General features: G+C 47.4%; 2 protein-coding genes across 4 annotated transcripts; both read right to left on the bottom strand.

Annotated features, from left to right (window-relative positions):
• Positions 1 to 3,889: 3,889 nt before the first annotated feature.
• Positions 3,890 to 16,374, bottom strand: SLC25A38 (solute carrier family 25 member 38). 3 transcript variants are annotated; one of them, XM_008154780.3, is made up of 7 exons: positions 16,008 to 16,374; positions 9,531 to 9,652; positions 8,609 to 8,693; positions 7,953 to 8,132; positions 7,555 to 7,723; positions 6,370 to 6,536; positions 3,890 to 4,600 (listed from the first exon to the last, which is right to left on the bottom strand). In XM_008154780.3, exons 1-7 carry the CDS (start codon positions 16,074 to 16,076, stop codon positions 4,478 to 4,480), a joined length of 915 nt encoding a protein of 304 aa, XP_008153002.1. In that variant the 5' UTR covers positions 16,077 to 16,374; the 3' UTR covers positions 3,890 to 4,477. The 3 variants fall into 3 exon arrangements, with proteins under 3 accessions (XP_008153002.1, XP_054564015.1, XP_027987651.1); XM_054708040.1 differs by having other exon boundaries at positions 8,019 to 8,132; XM_028131850.2 differs by lacking the exon at positions 6,370 to 6,536 and having other exon boundaries at positions 4,512 to 4,600.
• A 1,302-nt stretch (positions 16,375 to 17,676) lies between these two features.
• On the bottom strand, positions 17,677 to 18,741 carry CCR8 (C-C motif chemokine receptor 8). The gene has a single exon (XM_008154791.3). It carries the CDS (start codon positions 18,739 to 18,741, stop codon positions 17,677 to 17,679), a length of 1,065 nt encoding a protein of 354 aa, XP_008153013.2.
• Between the last annotated feature and the right edge of the window lie 1,052 nt (positions 18,742 to 19,793).

Below are 19,793 nucleotides of genomic sequence, written 5' to 3'. Positions count from 1 at the left end.
CTCGGAGTAAGGGGTGGGACCAAGTGCAGGTGGGGGGCCAGGTGTAGGCGGTCCACTGGAAACTGGGAGAGGTGGTTTATGGGAAACTGAAGGTGGTGAATCCGGAAACCTATCGTGAAAATTACAGGAAAATCGCAGGGAGGGGTAAGAGCCCCAAGCAGGGCATAATGGAGTGCAAGAATGTGCGTAACAGAGATCAGAGAAATGTGACTATAGGCTGGGTATCGGAGGATATACCAAAAAATACTAACTTTTTCCAAGTGGGATAATAACATTGCAGTTACGTTAAAAAAACACACAAAAGTCCAATTTTTTGAGATGCACATTGAAGTGTGAAAAGATGAAAGGTGTGATGTCTGGGATCTGCTTTTAAAAGCTTCACAAAGGAAAAAAGTGGGGGCAAGAGTGGAAAGCCAAACAAGAGTGGCAAAATCCTGATAATTGTTCCGACGGGGTGATGTGAATGAAAGGCCATGTACCATTTGCTCCACTCCTGTGATTGTTTGATTGTTTGGAATATTTCCCAATACGTATGTGGAAACAGAGTATAATGGCAGCTTGAAAGCTTGGCATCTGTCCTCTTTTGGCTCTGCATTACCAGCTTCTCTCTCTCTCTCTCTCTCTCTCTCTCTCTCTCTCTCTCTCTCTCCTATTTCCTTCCAAGAAGCCCTGCCTCTAAGTAATTTGCCTGAGGCAGCCAAGAACTGAATCAATTTTTAAAAAGTGAGAGGGGGGAACAGTGAGCAATGTTTACAGAGTCACTTCCTTTCTGAAATGTAATATCCTTGGGAGACTGCAGGACAGGAAAAAACAAATTCTTGGGGCCTGGGATATGCAAACCCCAGGGTCACTTGCCTCTGGAATCAAGGTTCACAAGGCAAGTTTCAGTTTCACCCTAGGTTTAGAGGAAGTTAGACTATTTCCCCAATCTTTTGATTATTTTTCCCCTAAAAGAACAAATGAAGAGCATGGAATGGGGTCTCTGGTGGCTGAACTCCACCAGCCAAATATAAGGTAGGCAAATCTGCACTGGCATGAAGCCCACACCTCTGGGCCTCATATCTGCCCCTCCTCTCCCAGGGGCCTCACTGACTTGACACTCCAGAGGCCCAAAATGAGAATCAAAGGAGACCGAAGAGGCCCTGAGAAAGGACCTGAGTGCCATGGCCGAGTCCTTTAGGAGACAGCCACTCCTCCCACTGTCTCCTTTCATTCCTGTCCCAACACACCTTTTTCAGTCCTAAGTGCTCCGCTGCTTTCCCCAGCACAAGGCCTCGCCTGACACCATGCACCAGGGACTCAGGTGCCACTATGAGGTTAGTATCCTACTCTGTTCTCTCTGATACTCCTTCCCATGTAATTAAAAAATAAATAAAAAATAGGGTATTTTAACCTAAAACCTAAAGTATAAACTTAAACTTGTAAATCATTGAACTTAATATGTTACGGGTTGATTTGTGTCCCCCCCCTCCCCCCCCCCGAAGATGTTGGAGTCCTAACCCCCAGTTCTTAGGCAACCGTATTTGGAAACAGGGTCTTTGCAGATGTAATCAAGTTAAGATGGGGTCATTCTGGGGTAGATGGGCCTTAATCCAGTGACTGGCGTCTTTAAGAGAAGATGGAGCCCTAGCCGGTTTGGCTCAGTGGATAGAGTGCCAGGTTCAATTCCAGTCAAGGGCACATATCTTGATTGCAGGCTCCTCCCCGGACCAGGCCCTGGTCGGGGATGGTGCAGGAAGGCAATCAATCGATGCATTTCCCTCCCCATCAATATTTGTGTCTTTCCTTCTCTCTTCCACTCTCTCTAATCAATAGAAAAATATCCTCAGGTGAGGATTTAAAAAAAGAGAGAGAGAAGATGGGAATTTGGACACATAGAGACACACCGGCAGATTGGAGTGGTGAGTGCCAAGAACTGCCAGGAGCCACCAGAAGCTGGGGGAGACAAAGAACGAGAGCCTTCAGAGTTTGGTCCTGCTGAAACCTTGATTTCATGTGTAGGGTCCAGCACTGAGAGTCCATTTGCTGTTAGAAGCCACCGTTGTGCTAATTTATTGTGGCAGCCCTAGGAAACTAATGCAAATTGCTCATTTAACCTCACCACCACCTCGGATTAGGAAATGTCACTACCTCCATTTTCTACACAATTTCAAGTGTGTCTAGTAGGTGGAGAGCCAGGCTTTCAACCTGGGCCGCCTGGGTCACAGGCCGCGTTCTTAACCAGGAGACCAAGCTTCCCCTTTCTGGTGCTTAAAATAACAGCCCTTTCCTAAGCTTGAACGTTGATAGAAAAACTTGGATGGCTATAATAACAGGCAGTAAGTATCATGTGCTGAGGAAAACGTGGGGAAATTGGAACCCTCATACACGGTTGCCGGGGATGTAAAATGGTGCAGCCACTTTGGAGAACCACCTGGTAGTTTCTCCACTGGTTATAGTTAACATGTGATCCAGCAAATTACACTCCTAGGCCTACAGGGGTGGGCAAAGGTAGGTCTACAGTTGTGAGTACAGGAAAGTTTATTCTTGTATTATTATTATTATTTGCATTATGCAAATCTATTTTTGGCCACCCCTGTATATGCAAGGGAAATGAAAATGTACATCCATAAGAGTGCATCCCAGTGTGAATAGGCCATTAAGGGAGGATACTCGCGAAACAATATTGGCAGTCTGTTACTTGGGATGCTTTCCGTTCTGTAAGGTGGTTGGCCTACCCTTTCTTTTTAATTAGTATACAATTATAAAACTTTAAATCATCAATATACAAATTGTTTGGGGATATGTTTTTGTTCTCTATATTTCTGTTTCTACTGAAGTATGAGTTGTATTTGTATCACTGAGATAACCTATTGTTATATCTTATTTCATTCATAATATGTTTTATAAGAAAAGCTGACTTATTGCTCATTGTATGTGAAGAACAGGTTTACCATGAAATGAATGCCTTTAATCAACTTAGAATCCTAATGTTTGTGATTTCACATTCCTGTTGCTGAAATGCAGAAGCTGCAACAGGAAAGAAGGAAGACTCTTTGCATTTAACATCTCCAGTTCGAGGAATTGTTTGGCTAAAGAAACCAGTCACCATTTAGCTATTGAATGTGAAAGCCTCAACAGTTTCAATGATAAACCAAACAACATGCTACATTTTCACGTAAAAGTAAAGTTTCAGTTTAGTTTTTAATAATGGTTTGCCTTTTTTGAATTACTGGTTTAACCTAAATTTTAAAAAACTGTAATTAAAAAATTTAAAAAAAAGAAAAGAAAATGTACATCCATACTAACATGTGTACATGAATGTTCATAGTGGCATCATTCGTAAGAACCCCAAAGTGGAAACAAAATATTAGTTCACTGACGGATAAACAACATAGGGTATAGGCATACAATAGCATTCTGCCACTAAAAAAGGATAAAGTGTTGGATATGCCACATCAGAGATGAACCTTAAACACATTACGCTAAGTGAAAGAAGCCAGACACAAGAGCCTACATATTGTATGGCTCCATTGACATGAGATATAGAGAAAAGGCAAATTTAAGACGGAAAGCAGACCAGTGGCTGCTTGGGGTTGGAGTCCAGAATGAGGATTAACTATAAATGAGATCTTAAGGAGAGACACATGTGTTCTAAAATTGATTTATGGTAATGACTGCAGTAAACTTACTAAAAATCACTGAATTGTATATTTGTAATGGGCACACTGAGGACAAGTAACATAACACTGTTTACACATTTTAGGTCCTAAATTTTAGGACCTATCTAGGTCTTAGGACAGAGTGATGACACTATTTAGGTTTTCCAAGCAGTCTCAATGATAAAGTGCTGCGTTTCATTTATCTGGACTTCAGCTGCAGAAAATGCCAGAACTCAGAGTTGAAACAGTGCTGGGACCAAATAAAAAACCTTTATTTGGACACAGAGGCTAGGAAGCCACTGTCCCCCCTTCTGCAGGGCCTGTGCCAGGTTAATGAACCAATGAAGTCATGACACCTTTTCTTCCTCATCCCCACATCATCTCCGATGTGGACTTTGGCCTGATGACAGTGACTCCTCTTTCTGCAGAACCGGCCTCCCCCTCCCCGCTGGAGTTCCTCAGTCACGGCAGGTGGCCCACAGCTTCTCTGGCTTTGCACTTCCTTGTCCAAGAACAGACCCAAAGAGGCACGGTGGTATAGGGGGGTGGCTGAAGCGGAGACCCCCGACAGAGCACTCTCCCTGGAAAAGCTTTCAGGTTTGCAGGGTGTGCAAGCCCTTCTCCCCCAGGGGCTGTATGTCTCAGTGGCTCCTCTTCAGGGAGATTCTGAAAGCTCAAGTCAGGACCACCTGTTCGCTACTTGAACTGGGTACCAAGGTGACTTATCTGCCTGGCTTTCCCCACGGGGCTTCGTCTCAGTCCAGGATAGCGACGAAGCGGCTCTTGGCAGAAACCAGGCAGGGCAACAGATCCCATCTCTTCCCGGTGCCCCTGGCTCAGGACTTCAGGCCCATCTTGGCCATCATCTCCTCATAGACTGTCCACGCCATGGCTGCCATCAGAGTCCTGCGGAGGACCCGGGGGACACCGCCTCGGAAGAAGCCACGCAGCCCGTGGTCCTAGGAGGGAAACGAATGTCAAAACCCGGTTAAGGGGCAATATCATTATATGCTTGCCACAAGAGTGAGGTCTCTCTGTACCCCATTTTTGAGTCTTAGTTTTTAGGCTATTATAAATAATGTCCAAACTATGACTAATGAGCTCAAGAAGACAATGAACTTCAAAAAAATTTTTTTTCACCCTGGAAAGAGGCTATTTTTCCAGAGGATGGTCAGCCATACTGCAGTAGGAGCAGAATTTGGAGATCCCATCCATTTGGACTCCAAAAACTCAGGCTTCAACATTTGGTGTAGAAACAGTCTCACCTTGTGCTAAGTACCAGGGAGACCATTCTCACCAATGAGAGGGCCAAGAAATGGATTTGGCAACCTTTCGTAGGATAAACGCTTTGGTGTCGTTAAATTCGTAACTTGTCTAGTATTGTCCCTTTCTCCAAAGGAGCTTCTGTACATTTTAGTATTGTACTTCTTTTATTGGGCAATGCCTCCTGAAATTAATATCCATGCAATTACCATAAAGTAACATTGTAATAAATTTTTTTTTTTTTTTTTTTTTTTTTTTTTGCTTACTGGCTAAACTTTCTAGGTTTGCTACCTCCCAGGGGATTTATTTCTTGGCTGTACAGGTGTAGAGCTTGTGCGGTGCACAGAAGCACCAGGCCCCAGTGGCAGCTGAAATCCAGACCAAGGTCTGCTTGCCCAGCCCTGGGCCCTGGCTCCAGGCAGAAGGAAAAGGTGCCTTTTTGGCAATTTCTCTGCCTAGAGGGAGCGTTTTGAGGGGAGGAGGGGGAGGGCGGTAATTCACTGTATATTTTTGGTGGCTCTATATAAGAATTAAAGACAAAACACCTCTTTTTCATCCCCCATAATCTGAATTGATTTGTTCATTCCTGCCATTTTCTCATATATTGAAGAATATATTTCAGGTAGGGGCTGGGGGGTGGGGGAGCGGGGAAAGTGGGAGATGGCTGTAATAGTATCAACAATAAATATATATACATATGTATCTATCTATATATATGAATATATTTCAGACTATGTGACTTTAGGTATAGAGAAGAAGAAAGCAGGCAACCTAAGCAGTGTGAAGATATGATCAGATTCATAAATATCTGCTTTTATCTAGGGTGGAACTTGATGCATATGCTCAGGTTTCCTCTGCTGCATAGAAAAATTGACAAGTACAGAAAAATCTAAAGATACAGGTGATAAATTTACCACAAACAAGAGTATCTGGTGGGTAGTAACAGTACATGTTTCCCAAGGGCCAACTCAGTGGCTTTAAATAGTACTTCAAAGCATTTATGTCTACTGTACTTGTTATCTTCAGTAACACCATTTGCATAAGAGCAAATGCGAGAAACAAAATGTGCTTGTGGTTTTTTTCTGACTATATTTCCTCCTGGGTCCTTGACAAGTCTCCCCGGATCGCCTGATTCAATGGGTCTGGGGTAGAATCCTACAATCTACATCTTAACAAATATCACAGGTTGTCCTAATATAGGGCCCCTGGAAAAACAAACAAACAAAACACTGATCATAGGTTTTCAGCAGTGGCTCTCAATCTTGGCAACACATTGGAACCACTGGGGAACGTAAAATACGGATACCTGGGTTTCACCCTCCAGAAATTCTGCTGTAATCAGCTCAGGTTGTGGAGATTTTTAAAAGCTCCCCAGGTGATTCTACTGTGTAAAGGATAAGGGTTACTGCTACTCTAGAGAGTGTCTTAACCACAATGAGAACAAATATTGATTGTACAGCCTTACTTTGAAGATGACTGTCACTGCCTGGCCAATCCACCGAAATTTCACTGGGGAGAGCTGCATATGCGTTTTGATAACATCTGCAGGCTGAGTTACCAGGGAGGCCAGAATACCAGCAAATATCCCACAGCTGAAATTTACAACGGGAATAAGGGCTGCATCCAACTGGTCTGAAATACGACAAAGGGAACATTCAGTTGTAAATAGATCTCATTCATCAGATAAACATCAATGCCAAGTTGCCCACTAATTTTTCCCCATAGCCAGAAGGGCCTGGATTCAAACAAAGTTAAGAATTAAAAAATTTAGCCAAAACCGGTTTGGCTCGGTGGATAGAACATCGGCTTGCGGACTCAAGGGTCCCAGGTTCGATTCCGGTCAAGGGCATGTACCTTGGTTGCGGGCACATCCCCAGTAGGGGGTGTGCAAGAGGCAGCTGATCGATGTTTCTCTCTCATTGATGTTTCTAACTCTCTATTCCCTCTCTCTTCCTCTCTGTAAAAAATCAATAAAATATATTTAAAAAAGAAAAAAATAAATAAAAAATTTAAAGGTATAACTAATAAGTGTTGATGGAGTGAAAATTCACCTTTTTATAGCCATCACAATTGATTCAAGCAAGAACCAATGCCTAATGCTCAAATGTATGGATGAAGGGAACAAGAAGTTTTATATGGATTTATGTAGATTCAAAGTATCTCCCCACAGCGATACAAATTACAAAAATAATAATAATAATTGAGTTTTCAATGGAGATGCTACCTTATCCACGTGATAAAAAGTTAACATCGCCCACAATGGGTCAGACTGATGTCATCAGCTTCCCGATGTTAAGGTACTTGGGACACAACATCACTTACTGGTCCTCTTGCAATCTTAGAATCAGGCAGATTTAGGAAGTATGCTTAAGGGCCTCTGTAGAAGTGCTTTATTCCGCCCCATCCCCCACTGAGAATGACAGTGCATCCCTTTCCAAAGGCTGCATGTGGAAGAGCAGAGACCATGCCTGTGATGCCCACTGCACCCCCGCGCCTGCCCTGGCTGGCCACAATGCCCAGGCTCAGTTCTTAAAACTCTGCTGAGGATCTGGAGCTGCTAAGAGCGACAAACAGTCTCACAGTCGCAGAGAAAGTGGTGAGAATGCGCTTCGGGAGATCTCTTCCCCACCACACCTGCTCTCATCCGTACCATGGGGCACGATGGTTTTGGTCTGGTTGTAAAACATCAGGTAGATTCCAGAAAAGGGGGCATCACGAAGGAGTGTCGCTGTCAGGCCACTGAAGAGGCCCCGGTGGCCCTCGCTGCGGTAGATGCTCCGCAGGGCTGCGTAGACGCTCTCATAGCCGTACCTCCCGCTCTGCAAAGGAAGCACAGAACAGGGGCTCGCACAGTGGCCCTGGGTGTGAGCACTGAAGCAAGCCAACTTCAGGGTGGGTGGCATTACCAGGGCACCGGGGCCTTGGCTCACATAGCTTGGCCTGAATACGCAAATGGGTTCTCTGGGAGGTGACAGCAGTGGCCACTTGACTCAAGGAGCTTCATGCCTCTGTTTACCCACCCTGAGGGCCTAAGGTGGCCAAACTCACCTCGTAACGCGTCTTGATCACAGTGATAGGCAACATGCAGACCCCTGCCACCGAGCGAGAGCTCACCCCCAGCATGACAGACTCCATGGCAGTGGGGGGATGGCCTCGCAGGAAGTATTGCTTCAGAGAGTAGAGAGTCCCGAAGTAGATTCCAACACCAGGGACACACCTCACGATGGACTGCAGGGAGGGGTGGTGGTGGTGGTGGTGGTAAGAGTTGGAGGAGGAAAGAAATCAAAGACGGGTGCTGTCAGATACTGTCTTAGCTGGGTTTTCCCAAAGGACCCGGGATTTGCATGCAAGTAGTTGATTTAAGGTGTGGAGGGAAGACGGTCCATCAGTTACTCCCATGGGCAACGGAATCCCTTTGGGGAACTCTGGGCACGGGTGGAGGACATGCCTCAGCGTTATCCCTCCACCCGAGGAGGGGGGTGAGGTAGAAGCTGCACCAGCCAGCCAGACCTTGTTAGAGTGCAGGTGCCCGTCCCCCAGCCCTCACACAGCAAGTGAGCCGCCGCGAGACCGGCAGGAGGACCGCGCAGGTCCTCCCACCACTTCCGCCGCTCACGTCCGCTTAAAGGAGGGTACGTGGGGTAGACGAGAAATGGCGAGTTATGAAGGAGAGGGTGCAAGAGAAGATCCAAAAGGCAGCTTACAGGGGACATCCCTTTCCACAGGCCCAGAAGACTCTCGGTGCGGACCACCTGCAGAAGCAGAGTGAGCATCCCCACGCGCCTGGATCTGAGGGCAGACAACAGGGAGGCAGGGAGGGAAAGTCACAGACCACATCCGCACAGGGCAGCTCCCCGCTCCAAGACTCCTCTGCGTGGACCCGTCAGGGCACTTAAGAATCTACGATGCGCCCTACCCGGTGTGGCTCAGTGGATAGAGCGTCAGCCTGTGGACTGAAGGGTCCCAGGTTCGATTCCGGTCAAGGGCACGTACCTTGGTTGCGGACACATCCCCAGTGGGGAGTGTGCAGGAGGCAGCTGAATTGATGTTTCTCTCTCATCGACGTTTCTAACTCTCTATCCCTCTCCCTTCCGCTCTGTAAAAAATCAATAAAACATATATTTTTAAAAAAAAATCTACAATGCGTCCTGGAATCTCAGAGTTCTTAAGTGTCGTGATTTGACACTTATGTGTTCATCTGTCCAGTCATCCGACAAGCAATGGGATGACCTGATTTATATCATATCCTTCCAGTTCATACATATTTAGTACACTGCCCACGGTGCTGGACCCAGTACGGGGACGCCAAAAAGACACTCCATACTTGCAGCACAGGTACCTTACGGGCCAGCACAATGACACGCAAATGTCACCCAGGCAGATCCAGGAAGCTGCGCAGGGAAGGACCCCGTTTAATCAACATTAAATTACGTCAATTACACTAATTAATGTAAAAAATATTCACAGAGAAGAATATACACAAAACCCACGAAGGCAGGGCCTGGCCTGCTTCCCAGCCCAGCAGCCAACAGAATGGAGGTGGACTTCACACGGTCCAGATGCTCCCGGGCCAGGGAGAGGTTCTGAGACCGGTCCCTCAGGGAGATGGGGGACAGCAGGCCTTACCCATGGGCCGAGGGCTGGAGTGTCTGCAGGCGCGTTTTGAGGAGATCCAGGGGCTGGAAAAGGAGGGTAGAGCAGGTGCCACTGATGGAGCCGCACAGGAAAGCCTTGATCGCTGGGTGCAACTGCGGGACAAGAGAACGCTGTCAGCGGCCTCACCTGTGGGAGGTTCTCATAGACGTCACCTGGTGGCGCCCTCTGCTGGCTTCATACTCGGGAGAAGGGAAAAGCGCAGCCAGGAGTGACCGGCGCTGCGAGGTTGTTGAGAGCACAGCACGCGGCAGGGGGAGCTCTCTGGTCTATGTCATCGGTGTCCCCACAATAAAAATTATTGCCCATAAAAAAATAAATAAAAATTATTGCCCATCTCCTTATCTTCACAAAAGCAAAACCGGCTGATCATAGGGTTTGGACTCTGAACGGCTGGTTTCCAGGCTCCCTGGCTACAAGGGCCTGCAGATATTTATAGGAACAAGACAAAGGAAATGAAACCTTAAGCTCGGCCACAGTGTAAGACGCGCGCCACTTCCTGTGGGACCTATGGGTTTCCTTAATTTAAAACTTTCCCCCTTCCTTTCACCCACCCATCTCTCTGAGACCTAAGCAGCTCGCTGAGGGTGCGGTAGACCAGTGGCCTTTCCTGGTTTTGCTGGCTCTCCTGTAAGCCAGGACTGTCACACACACTGATGAATCCTGAGGCACCACCCGGAAGGGCAGGAATCCATCAAAAACTCAATGGACTCCCCCAGGCAAGCATCAGAGCCCTCACAGCATGCCCCAGGATCCAGCCGCAGTCACACAGGGTGGCAAAAAGTCACTTGCACAAATCCAATCAAGAAGGATGCGCTGGTATTAATTAAGATGAGTAGGACCAGCTGGCCTTCCAGTGCTTTGACGAAACCATGCTGGGATTAGCCTCCAGCACTCAGATGCGCAGCCTTCTGGCCAGGCGTCCGCCATTCATATTGTTGGAGCCATCACTGCAGCCCTGGGGTTGCAGCTTGCTGTAAGTTTGCTGTGGCTGAACCAAGAAAGAAGACAAATGCAGATTTCTACAGAAATTAGGATCCCATGGAAGATTTTGAGGAGATGAGGAAGGCTGACATCTTTCAGAGTGCAAAGTGACTTTGGAATGTCAAGAATCTCTCTGGGTTGTGTGTTCCATGGAAGTTTGTCACTGACCCGAGTTCCTGGACTATGAAACATGAACTTCTGAGCCAAGGAATAGCTCTTGATAGATAAACAATTAAGAAATACTGAAAAATAGCCCTAACCGGTTTGGCTCAGTGGATAGAGCGTCTGCCTGCGGACTCAAGGGTCCCAGGTTCGGTTCCAGTCAAGGGCATGTACCTTGGTTGCGGGCACATCCCCAGTGGGAGTGTGCAGGAGGCAGCTGAATCGATGTTTCTCTCTCATCGATGTTTCTAACTCTGTCTCCCTCTCCCTTCCTCTCTGTAAAAAATCAATAAAATATATTTAAAAATAAAAAAAGAAAAATAAAATAAAATAAAATATATTTAAAAAAAGAAAAAGAAAAAGAGAAATACTGAAAAATAAAAATCCAATAAAAAAGGAAAGCCTTCTCCAAAGAATTACTTGGAAAGCTCCATTCAAAACGGTCTTCTCCCCCTTGGGTTTTTTGTTTGTTTGTTTGTTTGTTTAGCATTTTTTTAATTGATTTCAGAGAGGAAGGGAGAGGGAGATCGAAACATCAATGATGGGAATCACTGATCAACTGCCTCCTGCATGCTCCCTACTGGGGATCGAGCCTACAACTGGGCACATGTCTTTGACTGGAATCGAACCTGGGACCCCTCAGTCTGCAGGCCTACGCTCTATCCACTGAGCCAAACCAGCTAGGGCCCCCTTGTTATTTTTAAATAAATAGCACACGTGGTCCTAAAACACTATTAAGATGAATATAAAGTTGCCTTTATGCACATCATGTAACCAAAATGATTATGATGAGAAATTATTCCATATTCCACCAAACAATTAAGTCGCAAGTTATAACTGGAATTACTTAAAAGATTGTTGGGAAAAGGATTAGGTAAGTTCAGACAGTAAGCAGTGGAGTTTATAACCACGTTCAAGCAGCTTGTAAAAGTATCAAAGGATGGTAGAATTGGCAAGACAACCTGGCCAGCGTGGCTCAGTAGCTGAGCACCCACCTATGAACCAGGAGGTCATGGTTCGATTCCCGGTCAGGGCATATGCCCGGGTTGTGGGCTCCATCCCCAGTGTGGGGCTTGCAGGAGGCAGCCAATCAATGATTCTTTCTCATCATTGATACTTCTCTCTCTCTCTCTCTCTGAAATCAATAAAAATATTTTTAAAAAATTGGGAAGACAACAGTGAAACGGAGTAAAATGTGTAGTACTACAGGTCTGGTCACAAATCCCCGCCCCCAAGGAGAGGCTCCTGCTCCTTCTGCTAACACATATTCATCCCCCTAAGTGTCGTGTTTCTCAGCCTCGACCAATGAGCATTCTCCCTGCACTCTCTCTCTGTTGCCTGGAAACAAGCTCGCAAGCCCCCAGCTTCCCAGCTCAATGGCCAGCCATCTCCTCTCCCTCTTCACGCCTCAGGCCCCCACCACCTGCCATCCAGCCAAGGCTTCTCCACTAAGCGGCCCTGGTGCTTGCCAAGGACCCCCTGCATCCCAGGACCTCATTCCCGTCTTTATCCGTTTCTTACGTGGCCGCTCTGGTGCATCTGAGATGGCTGATGGCCTCCCCTCTCAGTTTGGGGTTCTCTCTCTTCTTCCGGCTGCCCTGCTGTGTCTCCTTTCCCTCAGCCTGCCTGCAGATGTTGCTGTTCCTCTTATCTCCTCCAGCTGCAGCCTCTCAGGGCAACCTCACCCTGCCCACACCCACACCCACCCCACACACCCACACCCACACCACACACAGGCAGCAACACCCACACCTCCAGCCCAGGAGGCGCGGTCCAGACACTGATATTCCCACGCCCCCTCCACCTCCCATTGGCACACAGGCATCTCAACCCCAACATTCCAACATGGAATCTCAGCCAACAGTTCTCCACACACTTGCCTCCTCTCTAATCCACACGGATTTATCCCAGGAGACATTTGGGAGACACAAAAGACTCCTCAGTCTATCTACTGCTTCATGACCAAGTCCTGCTGATGACCCCTCACCCAGAGTCTGCCCCCACCGATCCATCCTGGTGGCCTCCCGGGCATTCTCCAGCTCTAACTGTGCCAACCCACCCTCCACCGTGCTCCCAAAACATCACTGGGCAAGGCATCTACACCCACCACCTCAAAAACCTCACAACACTTAAGAGCTAGGTGTTCAACCCACTCGACAAATGAAACTAGAGCTCACACAGGTTACAGATGTGGCCCAAGACCCAGGGTTTGAAGCTGTGGGCCGGGACGCCAAGTTCAGGCTCTTTTCGCCACACTCCCAGCCTGAGGTGGGCACGTGGCTCCACCGTTGACCTCTGACGGCTTCGTCTTGGGATGCTCTCTCCTGGTTCGGGGATTGCCTCCCACTTCTCCGGCCTCTTTTCTGGGTGGAAACGGTCCTCTTCTTTCCCTGACAACACGCCTACCCCCTCTATCCACTCCCACGGTTCCATCTCCAGCCCTCTGTCCACACTCACAACTCCTTCCAGAGCTTCAGACCCACGTACATATCCACTCACTCAGCTGTGCCACAGGCACATTTCCAACCTGAACTCCTCTCTCTCCCTCACCCCCACCTGCTCCTCCTCCTCCTGGCTGCCCTGTCCCAGTGAATGCCGTGCCATTTACCGACCCAGCCAGAAACCTGGGCAGCACCCCTGACGCGGCCCCTCTGCACCTGCTCATCCTACCTCCTAGCAGCTCTCAAATTCACCTTCTGTCATCCCAGCTCAGGGCCCCATCGTCCTCGGTGACAGCCACCACCTCTTCCCTCACCTCATCACTTTGATCCCTCTAGTCCAGTGGTCGGCAAACACATTAGTCAACAGAGCCAAATATCAACAGGACAACGATTGACATTTCTTTGGAGAGCCAAATTTTTTTAAACTTAAACTTCTTCTAACGCCACTTCTTCAAAATTGATTCGCCCAGGCCGTGGTATTTTGTGGAAGAGCCACACTCAAGGGGCCAAAGAGCTGCATGTGGCTCGTGATTTGCCGACCACGGCTCTAGTCCATTCTCTACCCGGCAGCCACAGTCATCTTTTAAAACTGCAAATCTGACCACACTGCTTCCAGGGGCAAACACCTTCAGGGAGAGACTTGAATTAAAATTTAAAAACAATACTCCTTAATTGTTCCTATTCCTCCCAGGATAAAATCCAAACTGCTGGTTTGCAGAACCTTCCACGAATCAACAGGCCCCATCTTATCTTTTTTTTTTTTTAAATATATTTTATTGATTTTTTACAGAGAGGAAGGGAGAAGGATTGAGAGTTAGAAAGATCGATCAGCTGCCTCCTGCACACCCCACATCGGGGACGTGCCTGCAACCAAGGCACATGCCCCTGACCGGAACTGAACCCGGGACCTCTCAGTCCGCAGGCCGACGCTCTATCCACTGAGCCAAACCGGTTTTGGCCCCATCTTATCTTTGTTGCCTGTGCTCTCAGCCTCCTGCCTCTTACACTCTGCAATTATAATGGATGGACTCTCTGCCTTCTTCTCACCTGTGAGAACTCTGCCCGAGCTCTTCCCATGTCTAATTAATCTGGGCCTCTGCTTAGATCTTACGCGCCCTGGAAAACCCCCATCAGTGCTTCCACCACACCTGAGCTCATCTCCCTATGACTGAGGGTCCAGGACAGGTCCTGGTTGTACAGCTCAAGGGTACCTCTAGCATGGAGCCTGGTACACTGTAGGTGCTCAACTGTCAACAATGAATGAATCAGCCCTGGCTGGTGTGGCTCAGATCTCGGGTTCAATTCCCTGTCAGGGCACATACCCAGGTTTTGGGTTCCATCCCTGGTTGAGGTGCACGCAGGAGGCAACCGATCGATGTTTCACTCTCACATCAATGTTTCTCTCTCTCCCTCTCCTTACCTCTCTCTGTAAAACCAATAAAAAAGCAGGTGAGGATTAAAAAAAAAAAAGAGAGAACCTCCTCCTCCATTACATAAACTATCTTTTTCAAATCCTTTTTTTCACAGCACAGTGCTTAGATATATTATTGGCTCAATAAATATTTGGTAAATATATAAATAGAGCTGATAACTATTTGATTTTTTTCTAAATAGCCAAAATTATTCAAGCTAGTAAGTAAAATGAGTAATCCAGTTTCTTTGTTTTTCTTTGTTTTGTGGGGCAAAAAGAACCAAACAATACTACACAGGTACACCAATAGTAGCACTTAAATAGTTAGCAAACTAGTTCCCCAAGCAATTTCTACATCCCTTAAAAAAATAAAATCCTAGCCCAGCCGGCATGGCTCAGTGGTTGAGCGTCAACCTATGAACCAGGAGGTCATGGTTCAATTCCTGGTCAGGGCACAGGCCCGGGTTGCAGCTAGATCCCCAGTGTGGGGCGTGCAGGAGGAAGCAGATGGATGGTTCTCTCTCATCAGTGATGTTTCTACCTCTCTTTCCCTCCCTCTCCCTTCCTCTCTGAAACCAATTTTAAAAATGTTTAAAAGTAGCCATAACCGGTTTGGCTCAGTGGATAGAGCGTCGGCCTGCGGACTTAAGGATCCCGGGTTGGATTCGGTCAAGGGCATGGACCTTGGTTTCGGGCACAACCCCAGTAGGGGGTGTGCAGGAGGCAGCGGATCGATGTTTCTCTCTCATCTATGATTCTAACTCTCTATCCCTCTCCCTTCCTCTCTGTAAAAAATCAATACAATATATATTTTTAAAATGTTTAAAAGTAAATCAGTAAATCCTAAAACCAGTTAAATTGTAAGTCCAATAACTCTCCAGGCCAGAGCTGGATGCAGCCCCGCCTCCGTCACCACCAATAGGGACTCGGAGGCCCAACCGCGGCAGCCAATCCGGACGCCTGGGGGCGTGGCCTCGCGGCGCCGACAGACGCACCAACTCGCGGCCCGCTGGGGGCTGGAGACCCAAAGGGGCCCCCCTCTCCGCCCGCAGCGATCCCAACGTCTCCGGCTTGGCGCTGTTACCGGGCCTTGAGATGGTCCAAATAACCATCTGCCCGGGTGTCCTCCCACCTCTGTCACTCCAGGCACCCAACTCTAAGCGACGTCCCGTAGCGCCCGCACCTCACGGGCACATCGCCCCGCCCCCATCCTCCAACCTGTCCCGCCCCCCAAGGCCCCGGCAATTCCGCCCAGAGACCATTCTCTGCACCAGCGCGATCTTTAGTCGTGTGTCCCAAGCTGCGATCCTCTCCTCCCTCCTCCTTGCTCGCCAAGTCCTCCGATCTGCACGCACCCGGGGCGCAGGAAAGGGTCCACAAGGGTCGCCGACCCTTGGCACCCTCCCAAGGCGGCAGTCCTGGCCCCTCTGCCTTCCCTTTCCCGCAGTTTACCATAAGCGTTTCCATCCTGTCTCCCACATCTTGAGGTTGCAGCAGCGCCGGGCGTGACTTCTGAATCATGGGAGGGGGTCTGTGAGTGCACGGGGCTCAGGGGGCCGTCGGAGGGAGCTCTGGCCCGGCCCCGGCGACTTGGGAGGAGATGACGCGTCTCAAGGCGGGGGCTCTCCACCGTCGGCACCTCTCGGCGTCGGGACTTGCAGGGTCCCGGGCTGCGCGCGTGGCTCCGGGCTGGCGTACGAGCCTGCACCCGGGAACCACCTGCAGCTTTTCACTTGCTTGGCAGACACCGCGGCTCTGCTCTCCGGCACATTCTGCCCAGACTTCAGGGCTGCAGACGATTAGGTTCAATGTATCAGGGGTGGAGACGGCTGGAGGAACTAGAAAGAGCCGGGGGGTTTAACTTCCGGGGTCGGAGGCTGGTCTGGAGCAGGTGAGGGCGCGCTCCTTAGTGCCACCTGGTGAAGACATCGGAACTGCAGGGGTTGTCACTTCTAGGAATTTTGTTTTGGGGGCTGTTCCAGGCTCTGGGGATACAGCAGTGAATAAAACAGATGAAGCTGATGCCCTCATGGGGCTTACTTCCTAGCAGGTAATAACAGGTAACATTAGCTGTTGGACCTCCATACCCCAGGTGCTGTTCTAAGTGTCTCTCCGTTTTATCTCTTCTGATACTTTCATACTTGGGTTATCGCATATACAGTTCAAATTTAAATTTTACCAACTGTACCCAAACGGTCCTTCACAGCACTTCCCCCGGATTTAGAATCCAATTTAGGGTTATATACTGGTTAGTGGTCATGTCTCTTTAGTCTCCTTCAATCTGGAATAGTTCTTCAGTCTTCCCTTGACAAACATATTCTTTTTTTTTTTTAATTGACTTTTTACAGAGAGGAAGGGAGAGGGGATAGAGAGTTAGAAACATCGATGAGAGAGAAACATCCATCAGCTGCCTCCTGCATCTACTGGGGTTGTGCCCACAACCAAGGTACATGCCCTTGACCAGAATCGAACCTGGGACCCTTCAGTCCGTAGGCCGATGCTCTATTCACTGAGCCAAACCGGTTAGGGCGACAAACATATTCTTAACATGTGACACATACAGAACTAAGCTTCAGTTCTTCTATCCTACTGCAGGTGATGCTTGTCACTGTCAGCTACCAAATGGCAGGTAGGTGGCATCAGAACACAGCTTTGTAACCCTGTATGATCCTCTCACATGAATCAGATATGTATTTTACATGTAAGGAAACTAACTGAAGCATTTAAAGGAAGTTGCCTAAAATTCCACAGCTAAAAAAACAAAAAAGTAACAAAATAAAATTTTCCCTTATTAATTTTACCCTCCTTTGGATCCCTGCTATACCAGCCCAGTCATTTTACCCCAGAAACTCCAGTCACTCAAAACAAAATACTATTATTTTATATGCAAAAAAACATTGAAATCAGAATTATAACAGCATTTGAAAGTGTTTTTGAGAAATGGTTTTCTATATAAAACTTCAATAAATTCCTACTAATACAAATTTAATGTGAAATATATCTTGTGTCTATAACCAAATTTCTAAATCTAAAAAGATACTCATACTCCAGTGTAAAACCATTGTTGTCTTTTGGAAGAGGAGTGGCTGGGAAAGTAGAGACCCACTTCGAGGCACGGTCCTCACAAAATGTAGTCTGTGCCGGAGGAACGGGAGGAGTGCTGATAGGAGGAGGATGGTTTCTCCCCCATCTCCTTGGTGATTGACCTCCCCAAGAAGAGGGAGATGTGGTTGCAACTTGTCTGAAATATTTCTGAAAGATGTTTCTTGAACTTCTCACCCACGAAAGCATAAATAACAGGGTTCACACAGCAGTGAGTGAAGGAAATGATTTCTGTGACATGGGTGGCATAAATCAGCTGCTGGCTCGTGGCACATCCGTCCAAGATGTGCAGGTCGTGCAGGGAAGTGAGGAAGAGGACCACATTGAATGGGACCCAGAAGACTAAAGATGCAATCACCACGATGAGTACCAACTGGATGGCCTTGGTCTTGTTCTGGTTCTGGCAACTCTTCAGCTGGTGCAGGATGCTAGTGTAGCAAAACATCAGGATGGTGAAGGGGAGCAGCAGGCCTAAGATATTTATTTCAAAGTGGGTGAAGAGCTTCCACTTTAAAGTCTGGTGATTGTAAGACAAATAACACTGGAGGATGCCATCTTCAGAGGCCACTTGGTAAAAGACTAGCAGGGGGCTGGTGGCCATGACGGCGATCAGCCATACTGCCAGGCTCAGGGCTGTGCCCATTCTGGCTGTCCTCACGTTCATGGCATACACAGCATGGACAATTGCCAGGTACCTGTCCACACTCATGAGGGTGATAAAGAACATACTGCTGAAGAAGCCAATGTAATAAAAGCCAGAGACTACCTTGCACATTACCGTCCCGAACACCCACTGGGAGAGCTGATAGTGAGTCTGAAAGGGGAAGGAGAAGACAAAGAGCAGGTCAGACAGGGCCAGGTTCAGGAGGTATATGTCTGTGACGCCCTTCAGCTTCTTGCAGATGACAAGGACCAGGATGACCACGCCGTTTCCCAGAAGACCGAATACAAACAGGAGGCAGTAAAAGATGGCAAGAAGCAACTTGCTTTCTCTCTGGATAACTTCCCCATCACAGGGGCTTGAGAGGATATCAGGGTAGTAATAGTCACTTGTTGTCATGTTGGGCTCGAGTGTATAATCCATCAAGGCAGGAGGACCTGGTCACAGAGGTACCTAAGAGATATTCAACTTTAAAAATATTTTAATTCAAAAGTACAGACTGAATGCGTCCCCCAACTCCCAACTCGTATATTGAAGTCTTAAAACCCTGTTTCAGACTAAATGTTCTCGCTCCTCTCCCAAGATTTCAAAATGAATCATAGCTCAGTTTCACACATACTTGATTTAGATGATATCTAGATGAATCTTTTTAAAAAATATATTGTTTTATTAATTTTTTACAGAGAGAGGAAGGGAGAGGTTATAGAGAATTAGAAATATTGATCAGCTGCCTCTTGCATAACCTCAACTGGGGATGTGCCCACAACCAAGGTACATGCCCTTAACCGCAATCGAATCTGGGATCCTTCAGTCCACAGGCTGACACTCTTTCCACTGAGCCAAACCTGGTTAGGGCTAGATTAAGCTTTTGACGAATGCTGGAATGGGTTACGATTGTGGAGGATGTTGAAATGGAGTGGGTGTATTTTGCGTATGAGAAGGGCATGAGTTTTGCGAGGCTAGAAGGCAGAATGTTGTGGACTGACGTGTGTCCTCCCCCAAAGTCAGATATTGAAACCCTAATGTGATGTTATTCAGAGATAAGGCTTTAGAAAGGTAATTAAGGTTAAAAGAAGTCCTAAGGGTTGCGCCCTGACCTGATTAAACTGGTGTCCTCATAAGAAAAGGATGAGATACCAAAGACACCCCCCTCTCTCTCTCTGCACAATGCAATGTGCAGACAATGTATTATAGAATGGTACAGTTGATACCTATACAGTAGAACTTCGGTTCTCAAACTTAATTCGTTCCAGAAGGCTGTTGGAGAAGCAATTTGTTCAATGTTTTTGTGTGATATATATCCTTAGGCAAGGGAAACAAAAGAAAAAACAAACAAATGGGACTACATCAAACTAAAGGTTTTTGCACAGCAAAGGAAACCATCAACAAAATGAAAAGACAACCCACTGAATGGGATAACATATTTGCCAATGATGCATTGATTAGGGGATAATATCAAAAATTTATGAAAAACA

The sequence above is a fragment of the Eptesicus fuscus genome, chromosome 18 (genome assembly GCF_027574615.1).
Source record: "Eptesicus fuscus isolate TK198812 chromosome 18, DD_ASM_mEF_20220401, whole genome shotgun sequence".
In the NCBI taxonomy this organism is placed as follows: Eukaryota; Metazoa; Chordata; class Mammalia; order Chiroptera; family Vespertilionidae; genus Eptesicus; species Eptesicus fuscus.
The sequence above is the reverse complement of the archived record's forward strand: the minus strand, read 5'-3'. Positions and strand labels throughout refer to the sequence as shown.